Source organism: Miniopterus schreibersii (genome assembly GCF_964146895.1).
Source record: "Miniopterus schreibersii genome assembly, chromosome: 17".
Classification (NCBI taxonomy): Eukaryota; Metazoa; Chordata; class Mammalia; order Chiroptera; family Miniopteridae; genus Miniopterus; species Miniopterus schreibersii.
Genome location: NC_138117.1, coordinates 2,149,054 through 2,165,390, shown reverse-complemented (window position 1 = coordinate 2,165,390; position 16,337 = coordinate 2,149,054). Strand labels below are relative to the sequence as shown.

Genomic DNA, 16,337 nt, shown 5'->3' with positions numbered 1-16,337 from the left:
GGCTGAGAGACAGAAGGGCACACGCTTCTCTTCACTCTGGGTGTTGGTAAACATCACTCAAGATTACGGGAGAAACACCCAGGATTTAGTGTGGGATTGTATAAAAAGCATTTAGTTATTAATTCCGCTGTAAATAGTGTTTATTTTAAATGTTTTCTCATTAGTGTTTATGAAACAAAATTTGAAACATTGCCAGATGTTATCACTGTATAAAAACACGAAAATGTCACTAAATAGTTCACATTTTCAAACCAATATTGATACCATATGAGCATATAGATTGCTCTCATTCACTAGCTTTACCAGAATTATACATGTGTGTGTGTATTTTGTATGTTTTTAATTAAACTGTGTGACACTGTACCTAAAATAGGCTAGAGAGAGAGACACACTCTGTGTGCCTGTGTGTTGTTCTTACTCTAACAGGTTGTCAGTGGTCATTCATGGTGGCTGGGACCTGTTTTTGGTAAGAATACGTAAAACGTCTCTTGGGGCACAATCCACTTCGTGTTGACGGGCAGCCCCTTTCGGGTCTGTTTTCATCTGCGGGGCGGTTTTCACAGCACCCAGGCCTTGGGGAGGGGAGGTCATCTCGCGGACGAAGGGGGCCCTGTGCCGTGAGGGCGGGCCCTGGCAGGGAGGGGACACGAACGGGGTCTGTGCAGAGTGTCGTCCAAAACTCCCGGTCCACGCAGGACTCAGCGTGGGGCATTGCTTTGCTTCCTCCCCTGTGGCTAAGTTACTATGCTGCAGAAGTCATTCCTGGCTTTGTCGCCAACATCGCTTTCTCTCCTTTTCATTCAAATACTCAAGAACTCCGAACCACTTGAGCAATAACGTGTCAGTACAAACACCAGGTTCTATATGTTACAGCATCTTTCAGTTAGGAACACGTCCTCTGTGTGGACGTGTGTTAGCATCAGGGTATTGACACATTTTAAATGTCTCCACATAAATTCTTAAACTCGTGAGTAAATATCTCCATGGCCACATACATTTCCCCCCCGTAAAATCTTGATTCCTAAACTGTGTTTCTTCTTAGACTTTGTGCTTTTTCTCCTACTTCCAGTCTGAACACTTTTGCTAATTAAGTAATGTTTTAAGTAGCGTGTCAATATTTTACCTATTAAATTCCCATAATTTCACTATCAATAAAAATTACTTTCTTATAATAGCTATGACCATTTTCAGTGTATCAACCCCAATCCCAGCCAAATGTGAATTAAGTCTTTCTTTAGAATTACTGTGTTTAGACTCAATAATAGTAACCATATTTGTAGAATAATGAATTCGTTAATTAATCACCGTATTCCGTGTAACTTCATGTAAAATCAGTAACACCGATCAACTTGTTATTGTATATGCTCTTTCACTGTACAATATATTTCCTCTCCTCCCAGCAGTAAATAGCATTTTTGAGTATAACCCTCCCACCCCAAACACACACGCACAATATGCATTTTTTTTTTGGAACAAGCTTTAGAATTCAAAGCTTACATTCAGGAAACGGTGGTGTTTTTTGGCCTTGACCTGCTTGCATGAGGGGGCGTTTTCCAAAAACCTGTGCATCGAAGCTGGCGTAATCAAATGGCACTTTCCCAAATTTCTCTTGTTCTTTTGACACCGTGGCTCTGGGAGAGGCGATGGCTTGTGATCGGAAGTTGAATTCTATTTGTTTCACCAGGCTTGTCCTGGGGAGTTTGAAAGAAATACGGTTAAACTGCTGGTGAGCATGTTAGCATCAGAATTCAAAGCAGGTCAGATGTGTCGTGCCTGGCCGTTCCCTTAGAGACCCTGCACTGCGGGAAAGAGCTGCGGTCACAGCACAACCGAGCGAGTGAGAGATAGGGAGGCACTTCGGGCTCTGGGTGGCGAAGGTGAGGCTTCATTTCGTGTGTGAGTCTCCCACCCGTAAAAGAGAGACGTAGTCGTCCATTCTTCTTGTGCAGACGCCGCAAGAAGGAAGCACTGGACGTATGTCAGCTCTCTGAGCTCCTTAGAGAGAAGTGCCCTGTGACTATTATTAAGGCACTGACAAGGCGTGCACATTCTGCTTGTTAGGACTGTTAGACTAGCAGTGAAAAGGTACGATTGTAACTTATAACTAGTCCATAAGTTCATTTAAGCGACAGTATGACCAACTGGACCAGCCTCTCCAGTGGACATTGGTAGCCGAGAATGAAGATTAGGCCACAGTGAACTAGCACACGAGGGGTGACAGAACCACTGTGCAGGAGCCTGCTGTAACTAGAAGACCGGGGACATCATGGGGGGGCCATACCTGTGAACCTGGTCAGAACACTGCCCCGTTTGGGGAGAATCAAGCTGATTTTTGTCCTGGGACATTGCCAATTTTTCAGCTGCAGCAATTGGACAACCCGAAAGGCTGTGAAAAAAACAAAAGGGGGTGAGGATTTGAGTTATAAAGATAATATATTTTGCTTTGGCATGTACCTCACATCATACTTGGCACACACTAAGTATTAAATCATATTAATAGTTCACTTAGCCCAGCAAAGGTGTTTGCAAACTGTAGTGTCAACATTTGTCTCTCAAGCACATCTCAGAGGTGGTAGACAACAAACTCATTTTTAAAATAAAAATATTACGTAAGGAAGAAATAACTAGATTATTCTGAAACTTCACAACATTTGAAGTGGGATGTGCTCACTCCAGTTGCAATGCATCCACTACAGAGGTTAGCATGACAATGCCAGGACCTATCTCGGATCTTTAGGGGAATATAAGCGACTTCGTTGGGTGTCTTAGTTTAAATGGAATGTGAAGGTTTCTGGTAATATGCTTACGAATCAAAGAGCATCTTCAGATCACACAATCTATACATCACATAAAACACACATAAAACAATAAACATTGTCACCAAAAATATTGACACGCACACAACCCATGTGTGTATAAATGTGCACGTGTGGTTTAAGTTAGTTGAGGTCTCAATGAGATGAATCTCCGTGAAATGTAGTAACGTTTAGCCTCCCCCTGATCTATAGTCAAAACCGCAGTATATTGAAGTCTTTTTGGTACCTTTTTAATGCTGATAGAACTGGGTTCAAGATAACTCATAAACAATTCTCTTTCATGTCAAAGCAGCTTTGGAGAGGGTCCAGAGCCAGAGAACGTGTTCTACTTGCATGACAATGTGAATGCGTAACCCTGCTCTTCAAATTTAACATTTTTTGTTAGCAGCCTCATTGACTGGTAAATGAACATTTCTAGGAAAGTAAATAATGAGGTCATTTTTTTTTTTTTTACTCTGCACAAATTGAGAATACTTATCTATTTCAAACGGTCAGGTATCTGATACTGATGCAGTGATTTGGGTAACACAATGCTAGTTTCTTATTTTCTTTTTTAAAAGTGTGTTTTTATTCATTTCAGAGAGAGGGAGAGAGAGAGAGAGAGAAACACCAGTGATGAGAGAGCCATGGATCGGCCGCCTCCCGCACGCCCCCGACTGGGGATCGAGCCCGCGACCCCGGCCTGTGCCCTGACGGGGAATGGAGCCTGAGACCTCCCCAGGTTCGTGGGTGGATGCTCGACCACCGACACCCCCCCCCCCGCCGGGCGGGGCTCTCCTTCTTATAAAGTAAAAGTTAGCGACTCATCGCAATTACCTCCTGTGGGTGTTTCGGTTGCTGTTCACGTGCCCTCGTCCTGTGCATCCCGGGGTGGGGCACTTGAGCACATTTTCATGCATGGCAAGAACTACACACAAAATATCACACAAGAGGGAAAAATAACAGACCATAAATACGACAAACCGACACACCGATTTCTCAGTTTTGCATTCAAACAAATTCAGTTACGTAACCCCCCATGCTCCCTCCCCACCGAAGTAAATGAGCACTTAAGGGCTTCGGAAATTAAATTGAACAAGCTTGCCCGAGTCGGAGGTGTCCTACACTTCGTATTATGGCCAGCGCTAGGCTTAAATGAGACGGTTCTGCTTCTATTTAACTTAAACCGAAAAGCTCACACTCTCCCTTTTATATTTATATGCTTTTCCTTGGAGCGAACGGAAAACACTGTTTGTCAAACCGTGGTTCTTTCTACGTTTTCCCCACAGTGTGACGTCCTGAACCCAGTCTTCCTTACTCCCTAAGAGAGGTGATTTGGGTTCTTTGCCCGTTGCCCCTCCCTCCTCACCCGCTGCCATTCAGTGGTTGGTGGAAGAGCACGGTTGGGGCAATAGGGCGAGAAAGTGCTAATCCGGGGGGGGGGGGGGGCAGCGTTGAGCTGAGTAGATTCAGTGATTTGCAAAAAAATCCTTTTGCGAAGGGTGACGTTGAGGCGTTGCCACCACTGAGGTTTGTGCGACCTGAGCGGAGGTTCAGTTAGTAGCTCGAAAAGCGGAGGACACGACCCGGAGACGCTGGGAAACAGGAGGCGGCCCTTTCCTTTCCCTGAGTTTTCCAGCTCACAGCGGGCACGTGGGGGGGACCACGCTCAGGGCCCTCAGCTGCTGTGGGGTGTCCTGGGCAACATCACAGGCACCGCGGGGCCCTAAGTGTGGAGGCCGGTGTGGGGGACACCGGTGACGGGTGCCCATCCCACCTTTAGCTGACGCCCTGAGGCTAACACTCCCCGTGGGCCTCCACGTGGGACAGGGCCATGCGGTCGCACAGGGTGTTAACCACGCCTTTTGTTTTCTGGGTTTTGATGCTTTGACTTCGGGGGCCTTGCTAATCCCGGGGAGGCCGCCCCTCCCAGGGCTACCTAATTCCTAGAGACAGTAAACACTTTGCAAATGAAAACCAACCAAACCTGAGCCGCACCCAACTGCCTCTCCCACCAGGTTCGGGCATTACAGGACCCTGCCCAGCCGCCCTGACCTCCCAGGGCCGGAGCCCGTCGGGAAATCCCCCGGGCCAGGCCTCAGCCTGCCCGCCCCGCTCCTTCCCGCGGACGCCGCCCACGGTTCCCCTCTCACCGCGCCCCCGCCGGCCCTGGTCCTTCCCCGTGAGGACGCCCCCTCCTCCCCGGGACTACGAGGAATAATTACCTTCTCAGGACCGGGCGTCTCGGGGCCACTGGCCTGACTGTGCCCACGTTTCCCACGAGCACACTACACCCTAAACACCAGGCTAGGTGGGAATGACCGTGATGGAATTTCGAAAGCGACTGTGTATTCCCATTCCCAGTTCCAAGTGGGGGAGGAGGAGGGTACCACTGAGGCCCTGCGGGGTGCGTAGCGGCACCGCCTTCTTTTCGGGGCCAGCGGTACTCACTTTCGAGGGGGACCCGCACTTTGTGGGGGCACCCCGAAAGGCTGCGGTGGTGGGGGTAGAGCCCTGTCACGTGTCCTGTGCCGTCGCAGCCGGGGATGGGGCACTTGGTCTCCCTCTTCTCAGGCCTCGGCGAATCTACAGAGAAACGAAGCGGGAGACGCGTCTGGTTATTGCCGTTCCCGTCCCTTTCAACAGCGTGGCCTTGCAGGGTGACGCCCGCCTGCTACTCGGCTTCGTGGTCGTAAACATCTTTCTCGCATTGCCTTGGAGAGGACCCTCAACTAAGACCTGTGGGAACATAAAACGTTTTCAATTTTCTTGGTTTCTTAAGCAGAGGCTGACCCAGGGCAAGGGAGCGTTAAAATACAAGGTGGCTTTAAAAAGTTGTCAGGCCACAGATTGTAGCGACAGCCTCGTTATGAAAAAGCGGTTCCACGCCAAGGGGTGCACAGGCTCCTGAAAACAAGAAGAAAAACGTGAGAAAGAAGAAAGAATTTATTTAAACCATAAACTACCTCCTATTGAAGGAGCCTGGAGCGAGCGGGTTCAGAAGGACAAAACCGAGAGCCACCGTATCTGAGAAAGACACCTCTGGCCTTGTCACGAAGCAGGTGGCCCCAGTGGCCCAGCGGCTGCTGCCAGCGGGGGTGGAACCTGCCTCCACGAGCCGTAGGACGGGGGTCAGAAGCCACCCCGCGGGCGGGCGGTGCCGCGGGTCCCACGGTTCCGAACACCAGCGGCCTGTCATTTGGGGCCCGTAGGCAGAGGCTGCTGAAGAGGGTGGTTGATTCTGCTCTGAATGCAGATAAAAACGGGCCACGTGGAGGTTTAGGGCGAAGAAACGTTCTGGCAGGAGAGTCGGAGAGAACGGACGCAGCGAGGGGAGGCCGCCTGGAGCGGCCTGGGGCGTGCGCGCTGCCAAGGACACGGTGGCGGTGGGGGTGCGGGCCACGGGCACAGCCAGGCGGAGATCAGGGACACCCTGCAACTCATCCTGCCAGGCGGCCGTGGGACGGCTGCCTGAAGGGGGAGGAAAGAAGGGAAGCCCCGGGCTGGGAATGTTCCGGCACGCACACTGCTGAGGGTTAGATGAAGGGTTATCTAAATATATGAAATCAGTGAGAGCCAACGGGACTGCTGAGGGGGGGACAGTTACCGAGAGGCCCTTCTCCAGAATTCTCATATTCGCGGCTGAGACGACAGGTGAACTTAGAGCAGAAAGGTATTCTTGCAGCCCAAACAGCCCCCCCACTCGAGCATGGAATGAAAACTGCTAATGAAAATAAATAAGCTGCGGGCGATGCAATGGGGGCCGAGTCCCGCCCGGAGGATGCTCAGGGCCCCCAGGCTCCCGCTCGCTCCACGCCTGGCCCAGGGAGCAGGCCAAGGTCTCGGGATGCGCCAGCCGGATCAGGGCTGAGGCCTGCGAGGACACACGTGCCTCTGTGACAGTGTGCCACCCCAGTTGTTGGATTATAAACGGTCCTGGGCAGATGGGCACAGCAGGCTGTAGGTAATGCAATTATTTGGGGACCGGGGTTTCAGCAAAAGGGGGGAGCAGCCGAGGATCTTCCAAGTTGCCCCGCACAGGGGCTGGGGGGCGGGACGGGCGTCGAGCAGAGAGAAAGTTCTAAGTTGTAAGTGAGGAGTGAACAGAGGAAAGAGAGGGGGGCCTTGAGCAGCGGGCATTTTTGTTTGATGAGAGAGACAGGATTTAAATGCCATGATGGGGACAATATGCTGTTCTCTGTAAGAGACAAAGGGGCATGTAAAGAGCTCCGGCATGTTCTGTGATTTTTTTTATGGATACAGATTTTACCTAATCCAGAAACGTTGCCCCATTTCAGGTTGACTCGGGCCTGTGCTACCTGCAGGCCGCTAGTCAGACCCCGTGAAGTCTGATGATAGTGAAATTAGGAGGGCTGACGCCGTCTGAGCGAGAATTAGAAAGAAAGGAGGAGCGGCGTGTATTTTGGTGCCTGTCCTCTCTTGGACCCCATCCAGGTGAGGCCACATTTCTAAGCCACACTGAAAGGCTTGGCGTCAGCGCCTCTCCTCGCTGCCACACGACTGGGCGACGGGAAGCCAGAGAGGGTGTGGGAGATAAGGCCGGGCTGGCACCCGACCAGGCCTGGGCCACCGACAGCCCATCACGCACCTTTGTCTGCAAGCCTCTGCCCTGCGGGCGAGACAAAGATGCCGACGGAACCCTCTCTAGGGCAGAACCTGTTCGCAAGATAAGGCGCCAGCGCCCCCGGGACGCTCAGGCCTGGCCCCTCCTACGTTCTGTGTGAAATGCTGCCTGGTGACCATACGCCCCACGACCCGATGTCCTGGCTCCTCTGGGACCGTGCTATTCACACCTGACACACCTGCTTGCAGTTGTTCCCATCACTCCCCTTCCCTCTAAAGGGCTGTACGATCAGCTACGCGATGACTCTACTTACACTGCGACTTAAAGTCTCACTCGGTGCTTAGCAGCATCAGAAGAGTCAAGCTTCCTTTATTTCAGAATTGCTGACTCACCTGAAGCCTCGGGTAAAACAATATTCCAAAACCCTACTGTCCTCAACCTCACAGCAGTCACACGCCCGCGGTCTGCAAAAAATCAGGCTGCTGTTTGGAAGAGCATTTGGGAAAAGTGTTGTCTTCGAAGCAGGGAATTCATGCCAGAGAAAGAAACGCCTCTTAAGCTGCTGGCTCCCACATCTCGGAAAGGATCGGGAAAGTGAATATTTAATTTGGACTCCGTAGGCATTCTCTGGACTACAGGGTTTCCTCTCTTTTTTTAAAAAATATATATGTTTTTTTATGGATTTCAGAGAGAGGAAGGGAGAGGGAGAGGGAGATAGAAACATCCATGATGAGAGAGAGTCATTGACCGGCTGCCTCCTGCAGACCCCCAACTGGGGATCGAGTCTGCAACTGGGGCCTGTGCCCTGACCGGGAATCAAACCGTGACCTCCTGGTTCGTGGGTCAAAGCTCAACCACTGAGCCACGCTGGCCAGGTGAGTTTTGCCCCCCCCCCCTTTTGTTATATATTAATCTGGCCTCTCCTTGCAGAGGCTTTTACCAGCCCAAGGCGGCACAATGCTCTACGCAATGAGATACACCCCAGACTCAAGCAGCAGCATCAGTCACTCAGTAAATCTCCAACAGGACCCATGCCTACAAGCACAGAGCCTAACGCCTTGTTAACTTTTGAAAATAAAAATAGTTTCAAGAGTTCTACAAAATTGACCAAAGGACCATCAAGTATTTTAAGCTATAGCACACTTAATGAAAATTCCTTCAAACGCTGGATTTCATTGACTGGAAGGTTTCATCAATGGTAAGATGAAACATCATTTTGTGTTCTGGTAAGAAATAAAAAAAAAAAACACTGTTGGAATTAAATTATGGCACATTCTTTGATTTCAGAGATATTGAACGGGGAAACTATGTATCTTAGAATGAATGAAATATAGTATATTAGATACTATGGGTTGGGGGAATTGGAAATAAATTATTTCATTTTTTTCCTGATTTTTTAGTTTATTAAAAAAAAAAAAACAACACAAAAAAACTAAAAGAACACACACACGCAGGTGAGTCCAACATTTGCCTACTAGTGGAGCACACAGAGCTAAACACAGTGTCCTGCCCCAAACCACACTCTGTTCACTAATGTGCTATCCCCACCCCAGCCCTGGCCATAGGTTTGCATAGCACTCTCGTGTTCCTCACTCACTACGGGACATTATTTTATTCTTTTTTGTTCTCTCAGCTCTGAGCCACAAGGCAGTGCCGGATAAGATTGCAGGTGAGTACTAAAACAAACTTAAAATGACAAAACATATCACTCATTTCTGCATAAACATCAGCAACCAGAACATCTAAATATTTGAATAAGCACAACCTTGAGGCCATCACCTTGACTCAGGTTTTCCCCGATTCTGTGGCTATCCAACTTCAGGGTGTCTAAGAACCATTCGATGAACTTGCTTTAAAAAGTCAAGTTCTGGAGCAGCTAGTCTGGAAATACCCATCCTAAACAAGCTTTCTAGGCACCAAAGTACCACCATTTGGGAAACCCCACTTAACTGTAAAAATCATCACCAGGCCCACCTAGTGCAAGGCCAGGGGAGGGCAGGGGAGGGAATTATCTTTATAGGAGAGAAAACATAGTTTCCCTAAGGTCTGAGGAACAGTTTTAAGCATATTTACTCTCTCGTTCAAGCTTGGTCCAGATTTCTGTGGATCCCGAGTTAGAGAGCCTGTAAAAAGCATGGGCTTATAAAAGCATTACAGCCAGTTTTATCCTAAGAAGGATCACATAGATCATCCTGCCTGACTTGCAAGTAGCTTGACATTATTTTGAAGCTTAAAGTCAGATGATCCCAGAAAGAGAGTGGGAAAGAAAAAAAAGATTCTGGAATTGATTTGATTAATATGGTGATTTAAAATCCAATAAGGACTGATGCACTTCTAATGTTCAATAAAGTTCTTTTTAAAAAGCACTACAGACTTTTAAAAAGCAACAAAATTAAAAGAAATAGAGGCAACGATCCTTCTATTGTGCAGAACTGATCTGAGAACAGTTTAGAGAGCAGGGAAACAGAAAGAAATTGTTTATTTCATAATAGAAACTAGTTTTTAAGTTGTGTTAAGTTGTCAAAAAAGCTATCTGGAAGAAGTAATCAAATCTTACTAATTTTTCCCCCCAATCCTAAAGCAATTTTACTTCTAAAATAAAGGCAAAAATGTGTCTTACGTTTATTGTTAAAGATTTGTCTTCCACCCATGTCGATAACTTTGGTTTGTCTCCTTTCCCCGGCGAGGTGCTCCAGGAGAAACCTGTCCAGCTCTTTGTAGGTGTTACGAAAAACACACCCTCGCTCGGCCTGCAGAGCGATCGCCTGCTCCAGCAAACTCAGGTTCCCCTTCGCCTTCTCCAGGTCGACAGACTCCTCCGTCACCACCGCCAGGCACTGGTTATCGTCTTCCTCGGCCCCGGGGAACGAGGCCTGGGCTTTGCCCTCCGACGGTTCTGTGTGAGCGTGCTGTGGGGCCCTCCTCTCCGTTTCAGAATCGCACCCGTTTTCACAAGAGATGAATTTGTCACCTTCAGTTTTTATTTCGGTAACTTCCAATATGTCTTCCCTATTATCCACTAAAATATACTTTGGGACGTGATGTGGTTTGGTTTCTTCTGAGAAGTTGGAGCCACTGTCCCAACCATTCTCCGCACTTTCAGAGTTACTTTCACTGTCATCGGAGGAGCAGAACCTTAGCTGGGCGTCATGGGTTTTGTCCTTTCCATCGTCGGAATGAACCATAAAGCACTCGTCTGTGTCATCACTCTCAGCCTTCAGAGACTGGATGCCACTGTCATTCAAGTTTTCATTCACAGTCTGAACAGATGTATTTTTTTCAAGTTTCCCCAAGTGCATTAAAGATTTGACCACGAGCTCTTGGTAGCAGCTGTATCTGTCTTCCTTCCCATTGGGGTTTTCTTGTGAGGTTGAATGAAGATTCCCATCCACAGGTTGTATCGTGATTTCATCTGTGGAGAAACACACACATACACACACACACCAATATTTGAAAAACGAGAACAAAAATAGTTTAAGGAAATTATTTTAAGAAATATTTTACAAAATTTTTAAGGAAACAGGTATAATATATACATACCTATGTATATATACTATGTGAGATATGTGAATAGGTAGGCTCTATCAATTTTAAAAACATTAGGGAGAAAATATATATCTTCCTAAAACAAAACAAAACTTAGACCTTCATATTATGAGAATTACCTTTAAAGAAATAAGCTATTAGAATTTTCAGTATATTAGGAACTGGTGCTTCTAGGGTACTGAAGTAGATACGTAACAGTAAGAGAATGCTGGGTGTGACTTTATCATTACTGTACCCATTATATTTGCAAATCTTAGCCACCTGGAAGGAAATAAAATGTACACAATGCTATACATTACAAAGGAAATACTCATCAGATTTGTCTGTTAGCATTTCAGTGTATTTTCAAAGCTTAGTTGGTTTAAGTTTTCTACTTCATAGTTTTTTAAACATACTTTCAGATTTTATGGAATTTCAGTTAAAATACATCTACATGGTGATAACTAAAAACTCTCTGAAGCTTTCAAGATTTCCTGACCACTTTCATAACTGTCACACAAAAATTCCATGTGGAGCGAAATGTAAGCAAATGGGGAAATTAGCATGGTCAAGTAATGCCTTAAACAGTAACACATTTTCTGGTCTGGGACCTGGTGCATTTCTGTAAAAAGGAAATGAGACAAGAGATGGGGATGGTTGGAGGACGTTGAATGTTAATGGGTTGTCCTCGGTACAGGGCCAGCTGGAGTCCCGACAGTCAAGGAGCCCCAGGACTGAGAGCAGGTCCCCAGTGCTGGTCTGTCTGGGACGGTCCACTGGCTCTCTGGGGTCCCGGTGCCCCCTTTCATTCTCAGCAACGGCCCAGTTGGGGTGACAGGATTGTGTGTATGTGTGTTTGTGTGTGTGTCTCAGGCAAACACACCAACTAAGGGTCCAGACTCTCTAGTGAGCTGACCCTTGCCCAGCTCGCGGTGGACTCCGGGGAGCAGGGCACCCAGCACGCACCAGGCTGTGACATAGCCCAGGCAGCCCAGCGATGCTCCTCTAGTGAACAACGTGACAGAAAGGAAGGGGGTGAGGAAGAGCCAGAGGAGGAAGATGGGCCACACGAAATAACCAGCCCCCTTGAAGTCTGCTAAAGACACCAAGTGACGTGCACTCTGTGCTAATGAGCGTCTCTGGGGGGAAGAAAAGCAGAGCCACCCAGCGGGAGGGCTGCGGGAGAGGGCGTCTGAGCGGAAGACAATGGGCCTTTTCTGGTCTCATTTAATTTTTTTTTTTTATAAACATTGTCTCTGACAAGGACACTCATCTCCATCACCTTCCTTTCTGGTAATTACCTCCCTAAATCAGCACTGGACTGCCAGGATCAAGTAAATATTGCCATAGTAACTAAAAGCATTTTTGGATGCAGGAAGAATTTAGTCACAACACTAGCCCCTTTAAATAATGCTGATTATAGGGTGCAGTCTTTTGTTGGGATCTATTCAACATTAACTGAAAAATTTAACATTTTACTTCCTAGGAAAGAGGCTGGATAAGCAAGCACGCAGCATTCGGTAGGACGGCCAGTCCTCCCCTGAATCCATATCAGGGGAGCTCCCGGTTTAAATAATATATTAAACATAGTCTAAAATGCAAATGAACTTTTCCTCCCCATCGAGGCGGGAGATTAAGAGAAAGTGTAAAGGGTTATGGTAATTTTAAAGTATTATGAACTACAGAAAACAAATAAAAAGCATTTTCAGTGAATATGCTCGATTCACTGAACTATTCTCTCACTCCCCTCAACTACCCACATGTGTGCAATAATGATTTATAGACATTATACCTAATTATGCATATTTGGGCTGTGGTAGAGTGCTAACAAAAGCTCTAGAAAGCAACAATTACCTCTGTTGCTTAGCTACATAGTTTAAAATATTCCTATTAAGTGCAGATCACCCGAGAGGCGGGAGGGGCAGAAACACACATGTGTGCGACAATGCACTTCACTGAGCCGCTGCCAACCGCTAGCGTTTTGGGTCATTTCCAGTTTACATAATTGCTTGGTTCAACTGTTTGTTATATGCTAAAAGAAAATATTTATTAATTATTCTTTAGGAAAAGAGGAGCCCCGCCGGTAGCCATGCCCGTGCGCACAGCACAGGGGGGTTTCCGGGGACGGTCTGCAAACCCGCAAACCAACTTCCACGTGTCCGGCTCTCCCTGGCTTTCACTGAGGAAGGAAGGAAGGAAGGAAGGAAGGAAGGAAGGAAGGAAGGAAGGAAGGAAGGAAGGAAGGAAGGAAGGAAGGAAGGAAGGAAGGAAGGAAGGAAGGAAGGAAGGAAGGAAGGAAGGAAGGAAGGAAGGAAAAGTGGAGGGAGCTTTAGAACCCGCAGATCTGGGACGAGACGCTTGTTGCTCCTGACTTTGTAATGGGCTGCCTACTTCTTTTTACAGACAAATATAAGTTTTTATTGATTTCAGAGAGAGGAAGGGAGAGAGAGAAACATCGATGATGAGAGTCATTGATCGGCTGCCTCCTGCACGCCCCCAACTGGGGATCGAGCCTGCAGCCTGGGCATGTGCCCTGGCCCGGAATTGAACTGTGACCTCCTGGATCCTAGGTCGACGCTCAACCACTGAGTCACGCCGGCCGGGCCCTACCTCTCTATGCCAGTGCGTTTCTATTCTCTCTGGTGGCCAAGTGACTTACTTTGTGCTTTTGCCACTGACACATCTCGAAGATTCCTGCCTTTAAAGTCAGAGGGACCGAGGTTTGATTATGGGCCCGGCACTGGTCTCTGTTCAGACTCCGACAGGTCCCTGAACCTTTCTGACCCTGGCGTCCTCGCTGACACAGCGAGGCACACTGTGGACGTCACGTGGGCGCCATGGAGAGCAAGTGACACCCAACAGGTGTTCAACGATGATGGCTCCCCTCCCCCTTCCCTGGATACTATTTTAGATGATAGTAACGGCAGAGGACACCGGGGGCCCTCCACATAAGTTAGGTGGGCCTCGTTTTTCATTTTTAGAGTTAAGTAGTGCAATCGAGCTCAACCGCAGTGCTAAGGAGGCTCGACCTGGGATACCACCCACACCGCACCTACTGCGGCGAAGGTCACCAGCTGCCCTGGAAAGCTGGAGGGTCTGTGAGCAATGCACAGTGCAGAGGCGAAACCCCTGTGGCTTTCGGGTCAGGGACTAGGGGCAAGTGGCTGGCTCTGCCCCACCTGCCTGTGTGACCTTGAGCAGGCCCAGGTCTTCTGAGTCCTGGGTCCTTATGTTTAAAAGCAGGACGGCCCTGGTGGGTTTGGCCTTGGGGGTTAGAGTGTCGGCCTGAGGACTGAAGGGTCTTGGGTTCAATTCTGGTCAAGGGCATGCGCCTCGGTTGCAGGCTCGATCTCCGGCCCTGGTCGGGGTGCGTGTGGGAGGCAGCCAATCGACGTGTCTCTCTCAGCGATGTTTCTCTCTCTTCCCCCCTCCACTCTCTCTGAAAAGCAATGGAAAAAATAAGCTCAGGTGAGGATTACCAAAAAAAAAATTTTTAAAGAAATCCTCTGAAAATCACAACCTATTTGGAGTTTGACTCCATTAGTATAACTGGATTTTATTATATTTTTGTTCTGTTTCTATAACCGAGTTACTATTATAGGTAAATCAGTTTTCCAGGCCTCTTTTATACGTAAGTTTTTCTGGGAAGAAAAGCCTGCAATGATCACGAGCTTGTGGCTGTAACTGGGGGTTCCTCTCCTTGTCTGCATCGGGGGAGCCTCTGCTCGTCCCACCAACGGGCAGCCTTCTCCTGGCTCCGGTAAAGGTGTGTCCGCACGGCTTTGCCCGTGGCCCCTCATGCCCACCTGCGGCTCTTTGAAAGACGGCCCGTGGAGGGCACTGGGTCTAGTTCTGCCATTAAAGGGATCCGAGCTCATTGTCTGAACTTTCATGAGCACTCCACCCCCTCTTCAGCACCTGAGCTGCCCACTGAAGACACAGCTGGGCACACACCTGGCCAGGTAAAGACGCTGGAGCTCCAGGAGTCAGCGAGAGCAGACGAAAGGCCGTACCCTGGGCTCGGGCCCTACCTTTGCTCTCTCTCCTTCCCGGTGGGGGGCAACTTAATCCAAGGACTGAACACAACTTAGAGAGTTTTGCTCTCTGACCAGAGGCAGGAGCATCTGTGACCTGTCATTTCTGGAAATGCTGATTTAATGTCGCAGAAACTTTGCCCGGCCTGCTTTGCGAAGGCAGTCAGAGCTTGGGGAGAGTCAGATGACGAAGCATGGTTCGCTGGGAAGTAATTATTTTGCTTAATCAACTGCTTTCAATACTTATTTTTTAAATGTTGAAGATATTAAGGTCACATTCCACCTGCATTGGTCCATGTTGTCATCGCCAGTTATATTTTGAAGGCTAAATACTACTATATGTGTCTACGAAACAAAAATGAACGTATTATTCATGTCAGTCATGTCTCAAGTATCTTAAACCTGAAACCTGTCCTTTTGTTTCGGGCATTAGACATCTACCCTAACTGAGAGCCAAGGTGTTAAACTTCCAGGCTTAGTAGCTTTTATATGCTTCCAAAAGAGGCACAGTCCAACCCTGCCCTTCGAAAATGGACTCAGGGCCAGGCCTCTGCGGTGCTTCTCTTCGGACGTTCCCCAGTTACAGATAAAAACGGGCCTCGGCACCCGGGTTCTGAGCGAGAGAAATACCGAGTGCTGCTTCCAGGCTCGCACACGCAAGGCCTCCGCGTTCTACGTGAGCTAAGCCCGGGCGCCTGGGAGTAGGTGGAGCTGGGGGCCCCCGGCTACCTGTGCCAGGGTGCGCGGCCGTCTCCAGGAGGCCGCGGCCCTCCTCCTCGGCCCGAGCGCCGCGCCCCTCCTTGCCGGCCGCGCTGGGGCTGTAGTGCCTGGGCTTCATCAGCAGGGACTTCCTCTTGTTGACGGGGACGCCCAGGGCCGGCTCCTCGGCTCTCCTCTTCTTCGCCATGGAGCAGTCGTACGCGGCGCTGGAGCAACGGAGGCACAGGAAGAGCACGGTTAGATGGCTTACCCGCTACCTGCCTTTGACGTTCGTGGGTATCGCCCAGCCTCTGTGCAGACTGGGACTGAGAGTTTAGGGTCTGTTGATGGCATGAACGAAAACAGCCCGTCCACTGAATCGACCGTGGATTCTACTTTACTGCCTATCAGAGTTAAAGAAAAAAAATCATCTTTAATCTGGGTAAACATATGTTAATCTGTGCTGGGCCTGGCACTACACTAAATGCCCAGGGAACTATGAAACGAGATTTGCACTGGTTTGCTAATCCCAAGAAACAGCTAACGTGAAAAATCACCACCGGATACAAAAAAAAAACCCATGTCCAGTGTGCGTGAGCCGCAAGGTTTTTCAATAGCTGTCTGCCACCCAAACTGTTTATCTCCGCCACGGCTGCATGTCAGACTTGAGACGCCACATCCTGAGCTTGGACTTGGGAG

General features: G+C 48.6%; 1 protein-coding gene across 1 annotated transcript in view; it reads right to left on the bottom strand.

Moving 5' to 3' along the window:
* The window catches only part of ST18 (ST18 C2H2C-type zinc finger transcription factor), a 41,776-nt gene extending 25,915 nt beyond the window's left edge, over positions 1-15,861 (bottom strand). The window contains exons 1-6 of the mRNA XM_081116414.1: positions 15,669-15,861; positions 10,001-10,792; positions 5,247-5,381; positions 3,633-3,723; positions 2,282-2,386; positions 1,498-1,691 (exon numbers count right to left, since the gene is read on the bottom strand). Coding sequence (XP_080972540.1) covers positions 1,498-1,691; positions 2,282-2,386; positions 3,633-3,723; positions 5,247-5,381; positions 10,001-10,792; positions 15,669-15,846 — 1,495 coding nt within the window. The 5' untranslated portion in view covers positions 15,847-15,861. The remainder of the gene's footprint in view (positions 1-1,497; positions 1,692-2,281; positions 2,387-3,632; positions 3,724-5,246; positions 5,382-10,000; positions 10,793-15,668) is intronic.
* Positions 15,862-16,337: the final 476 nt, after the last annotated feature.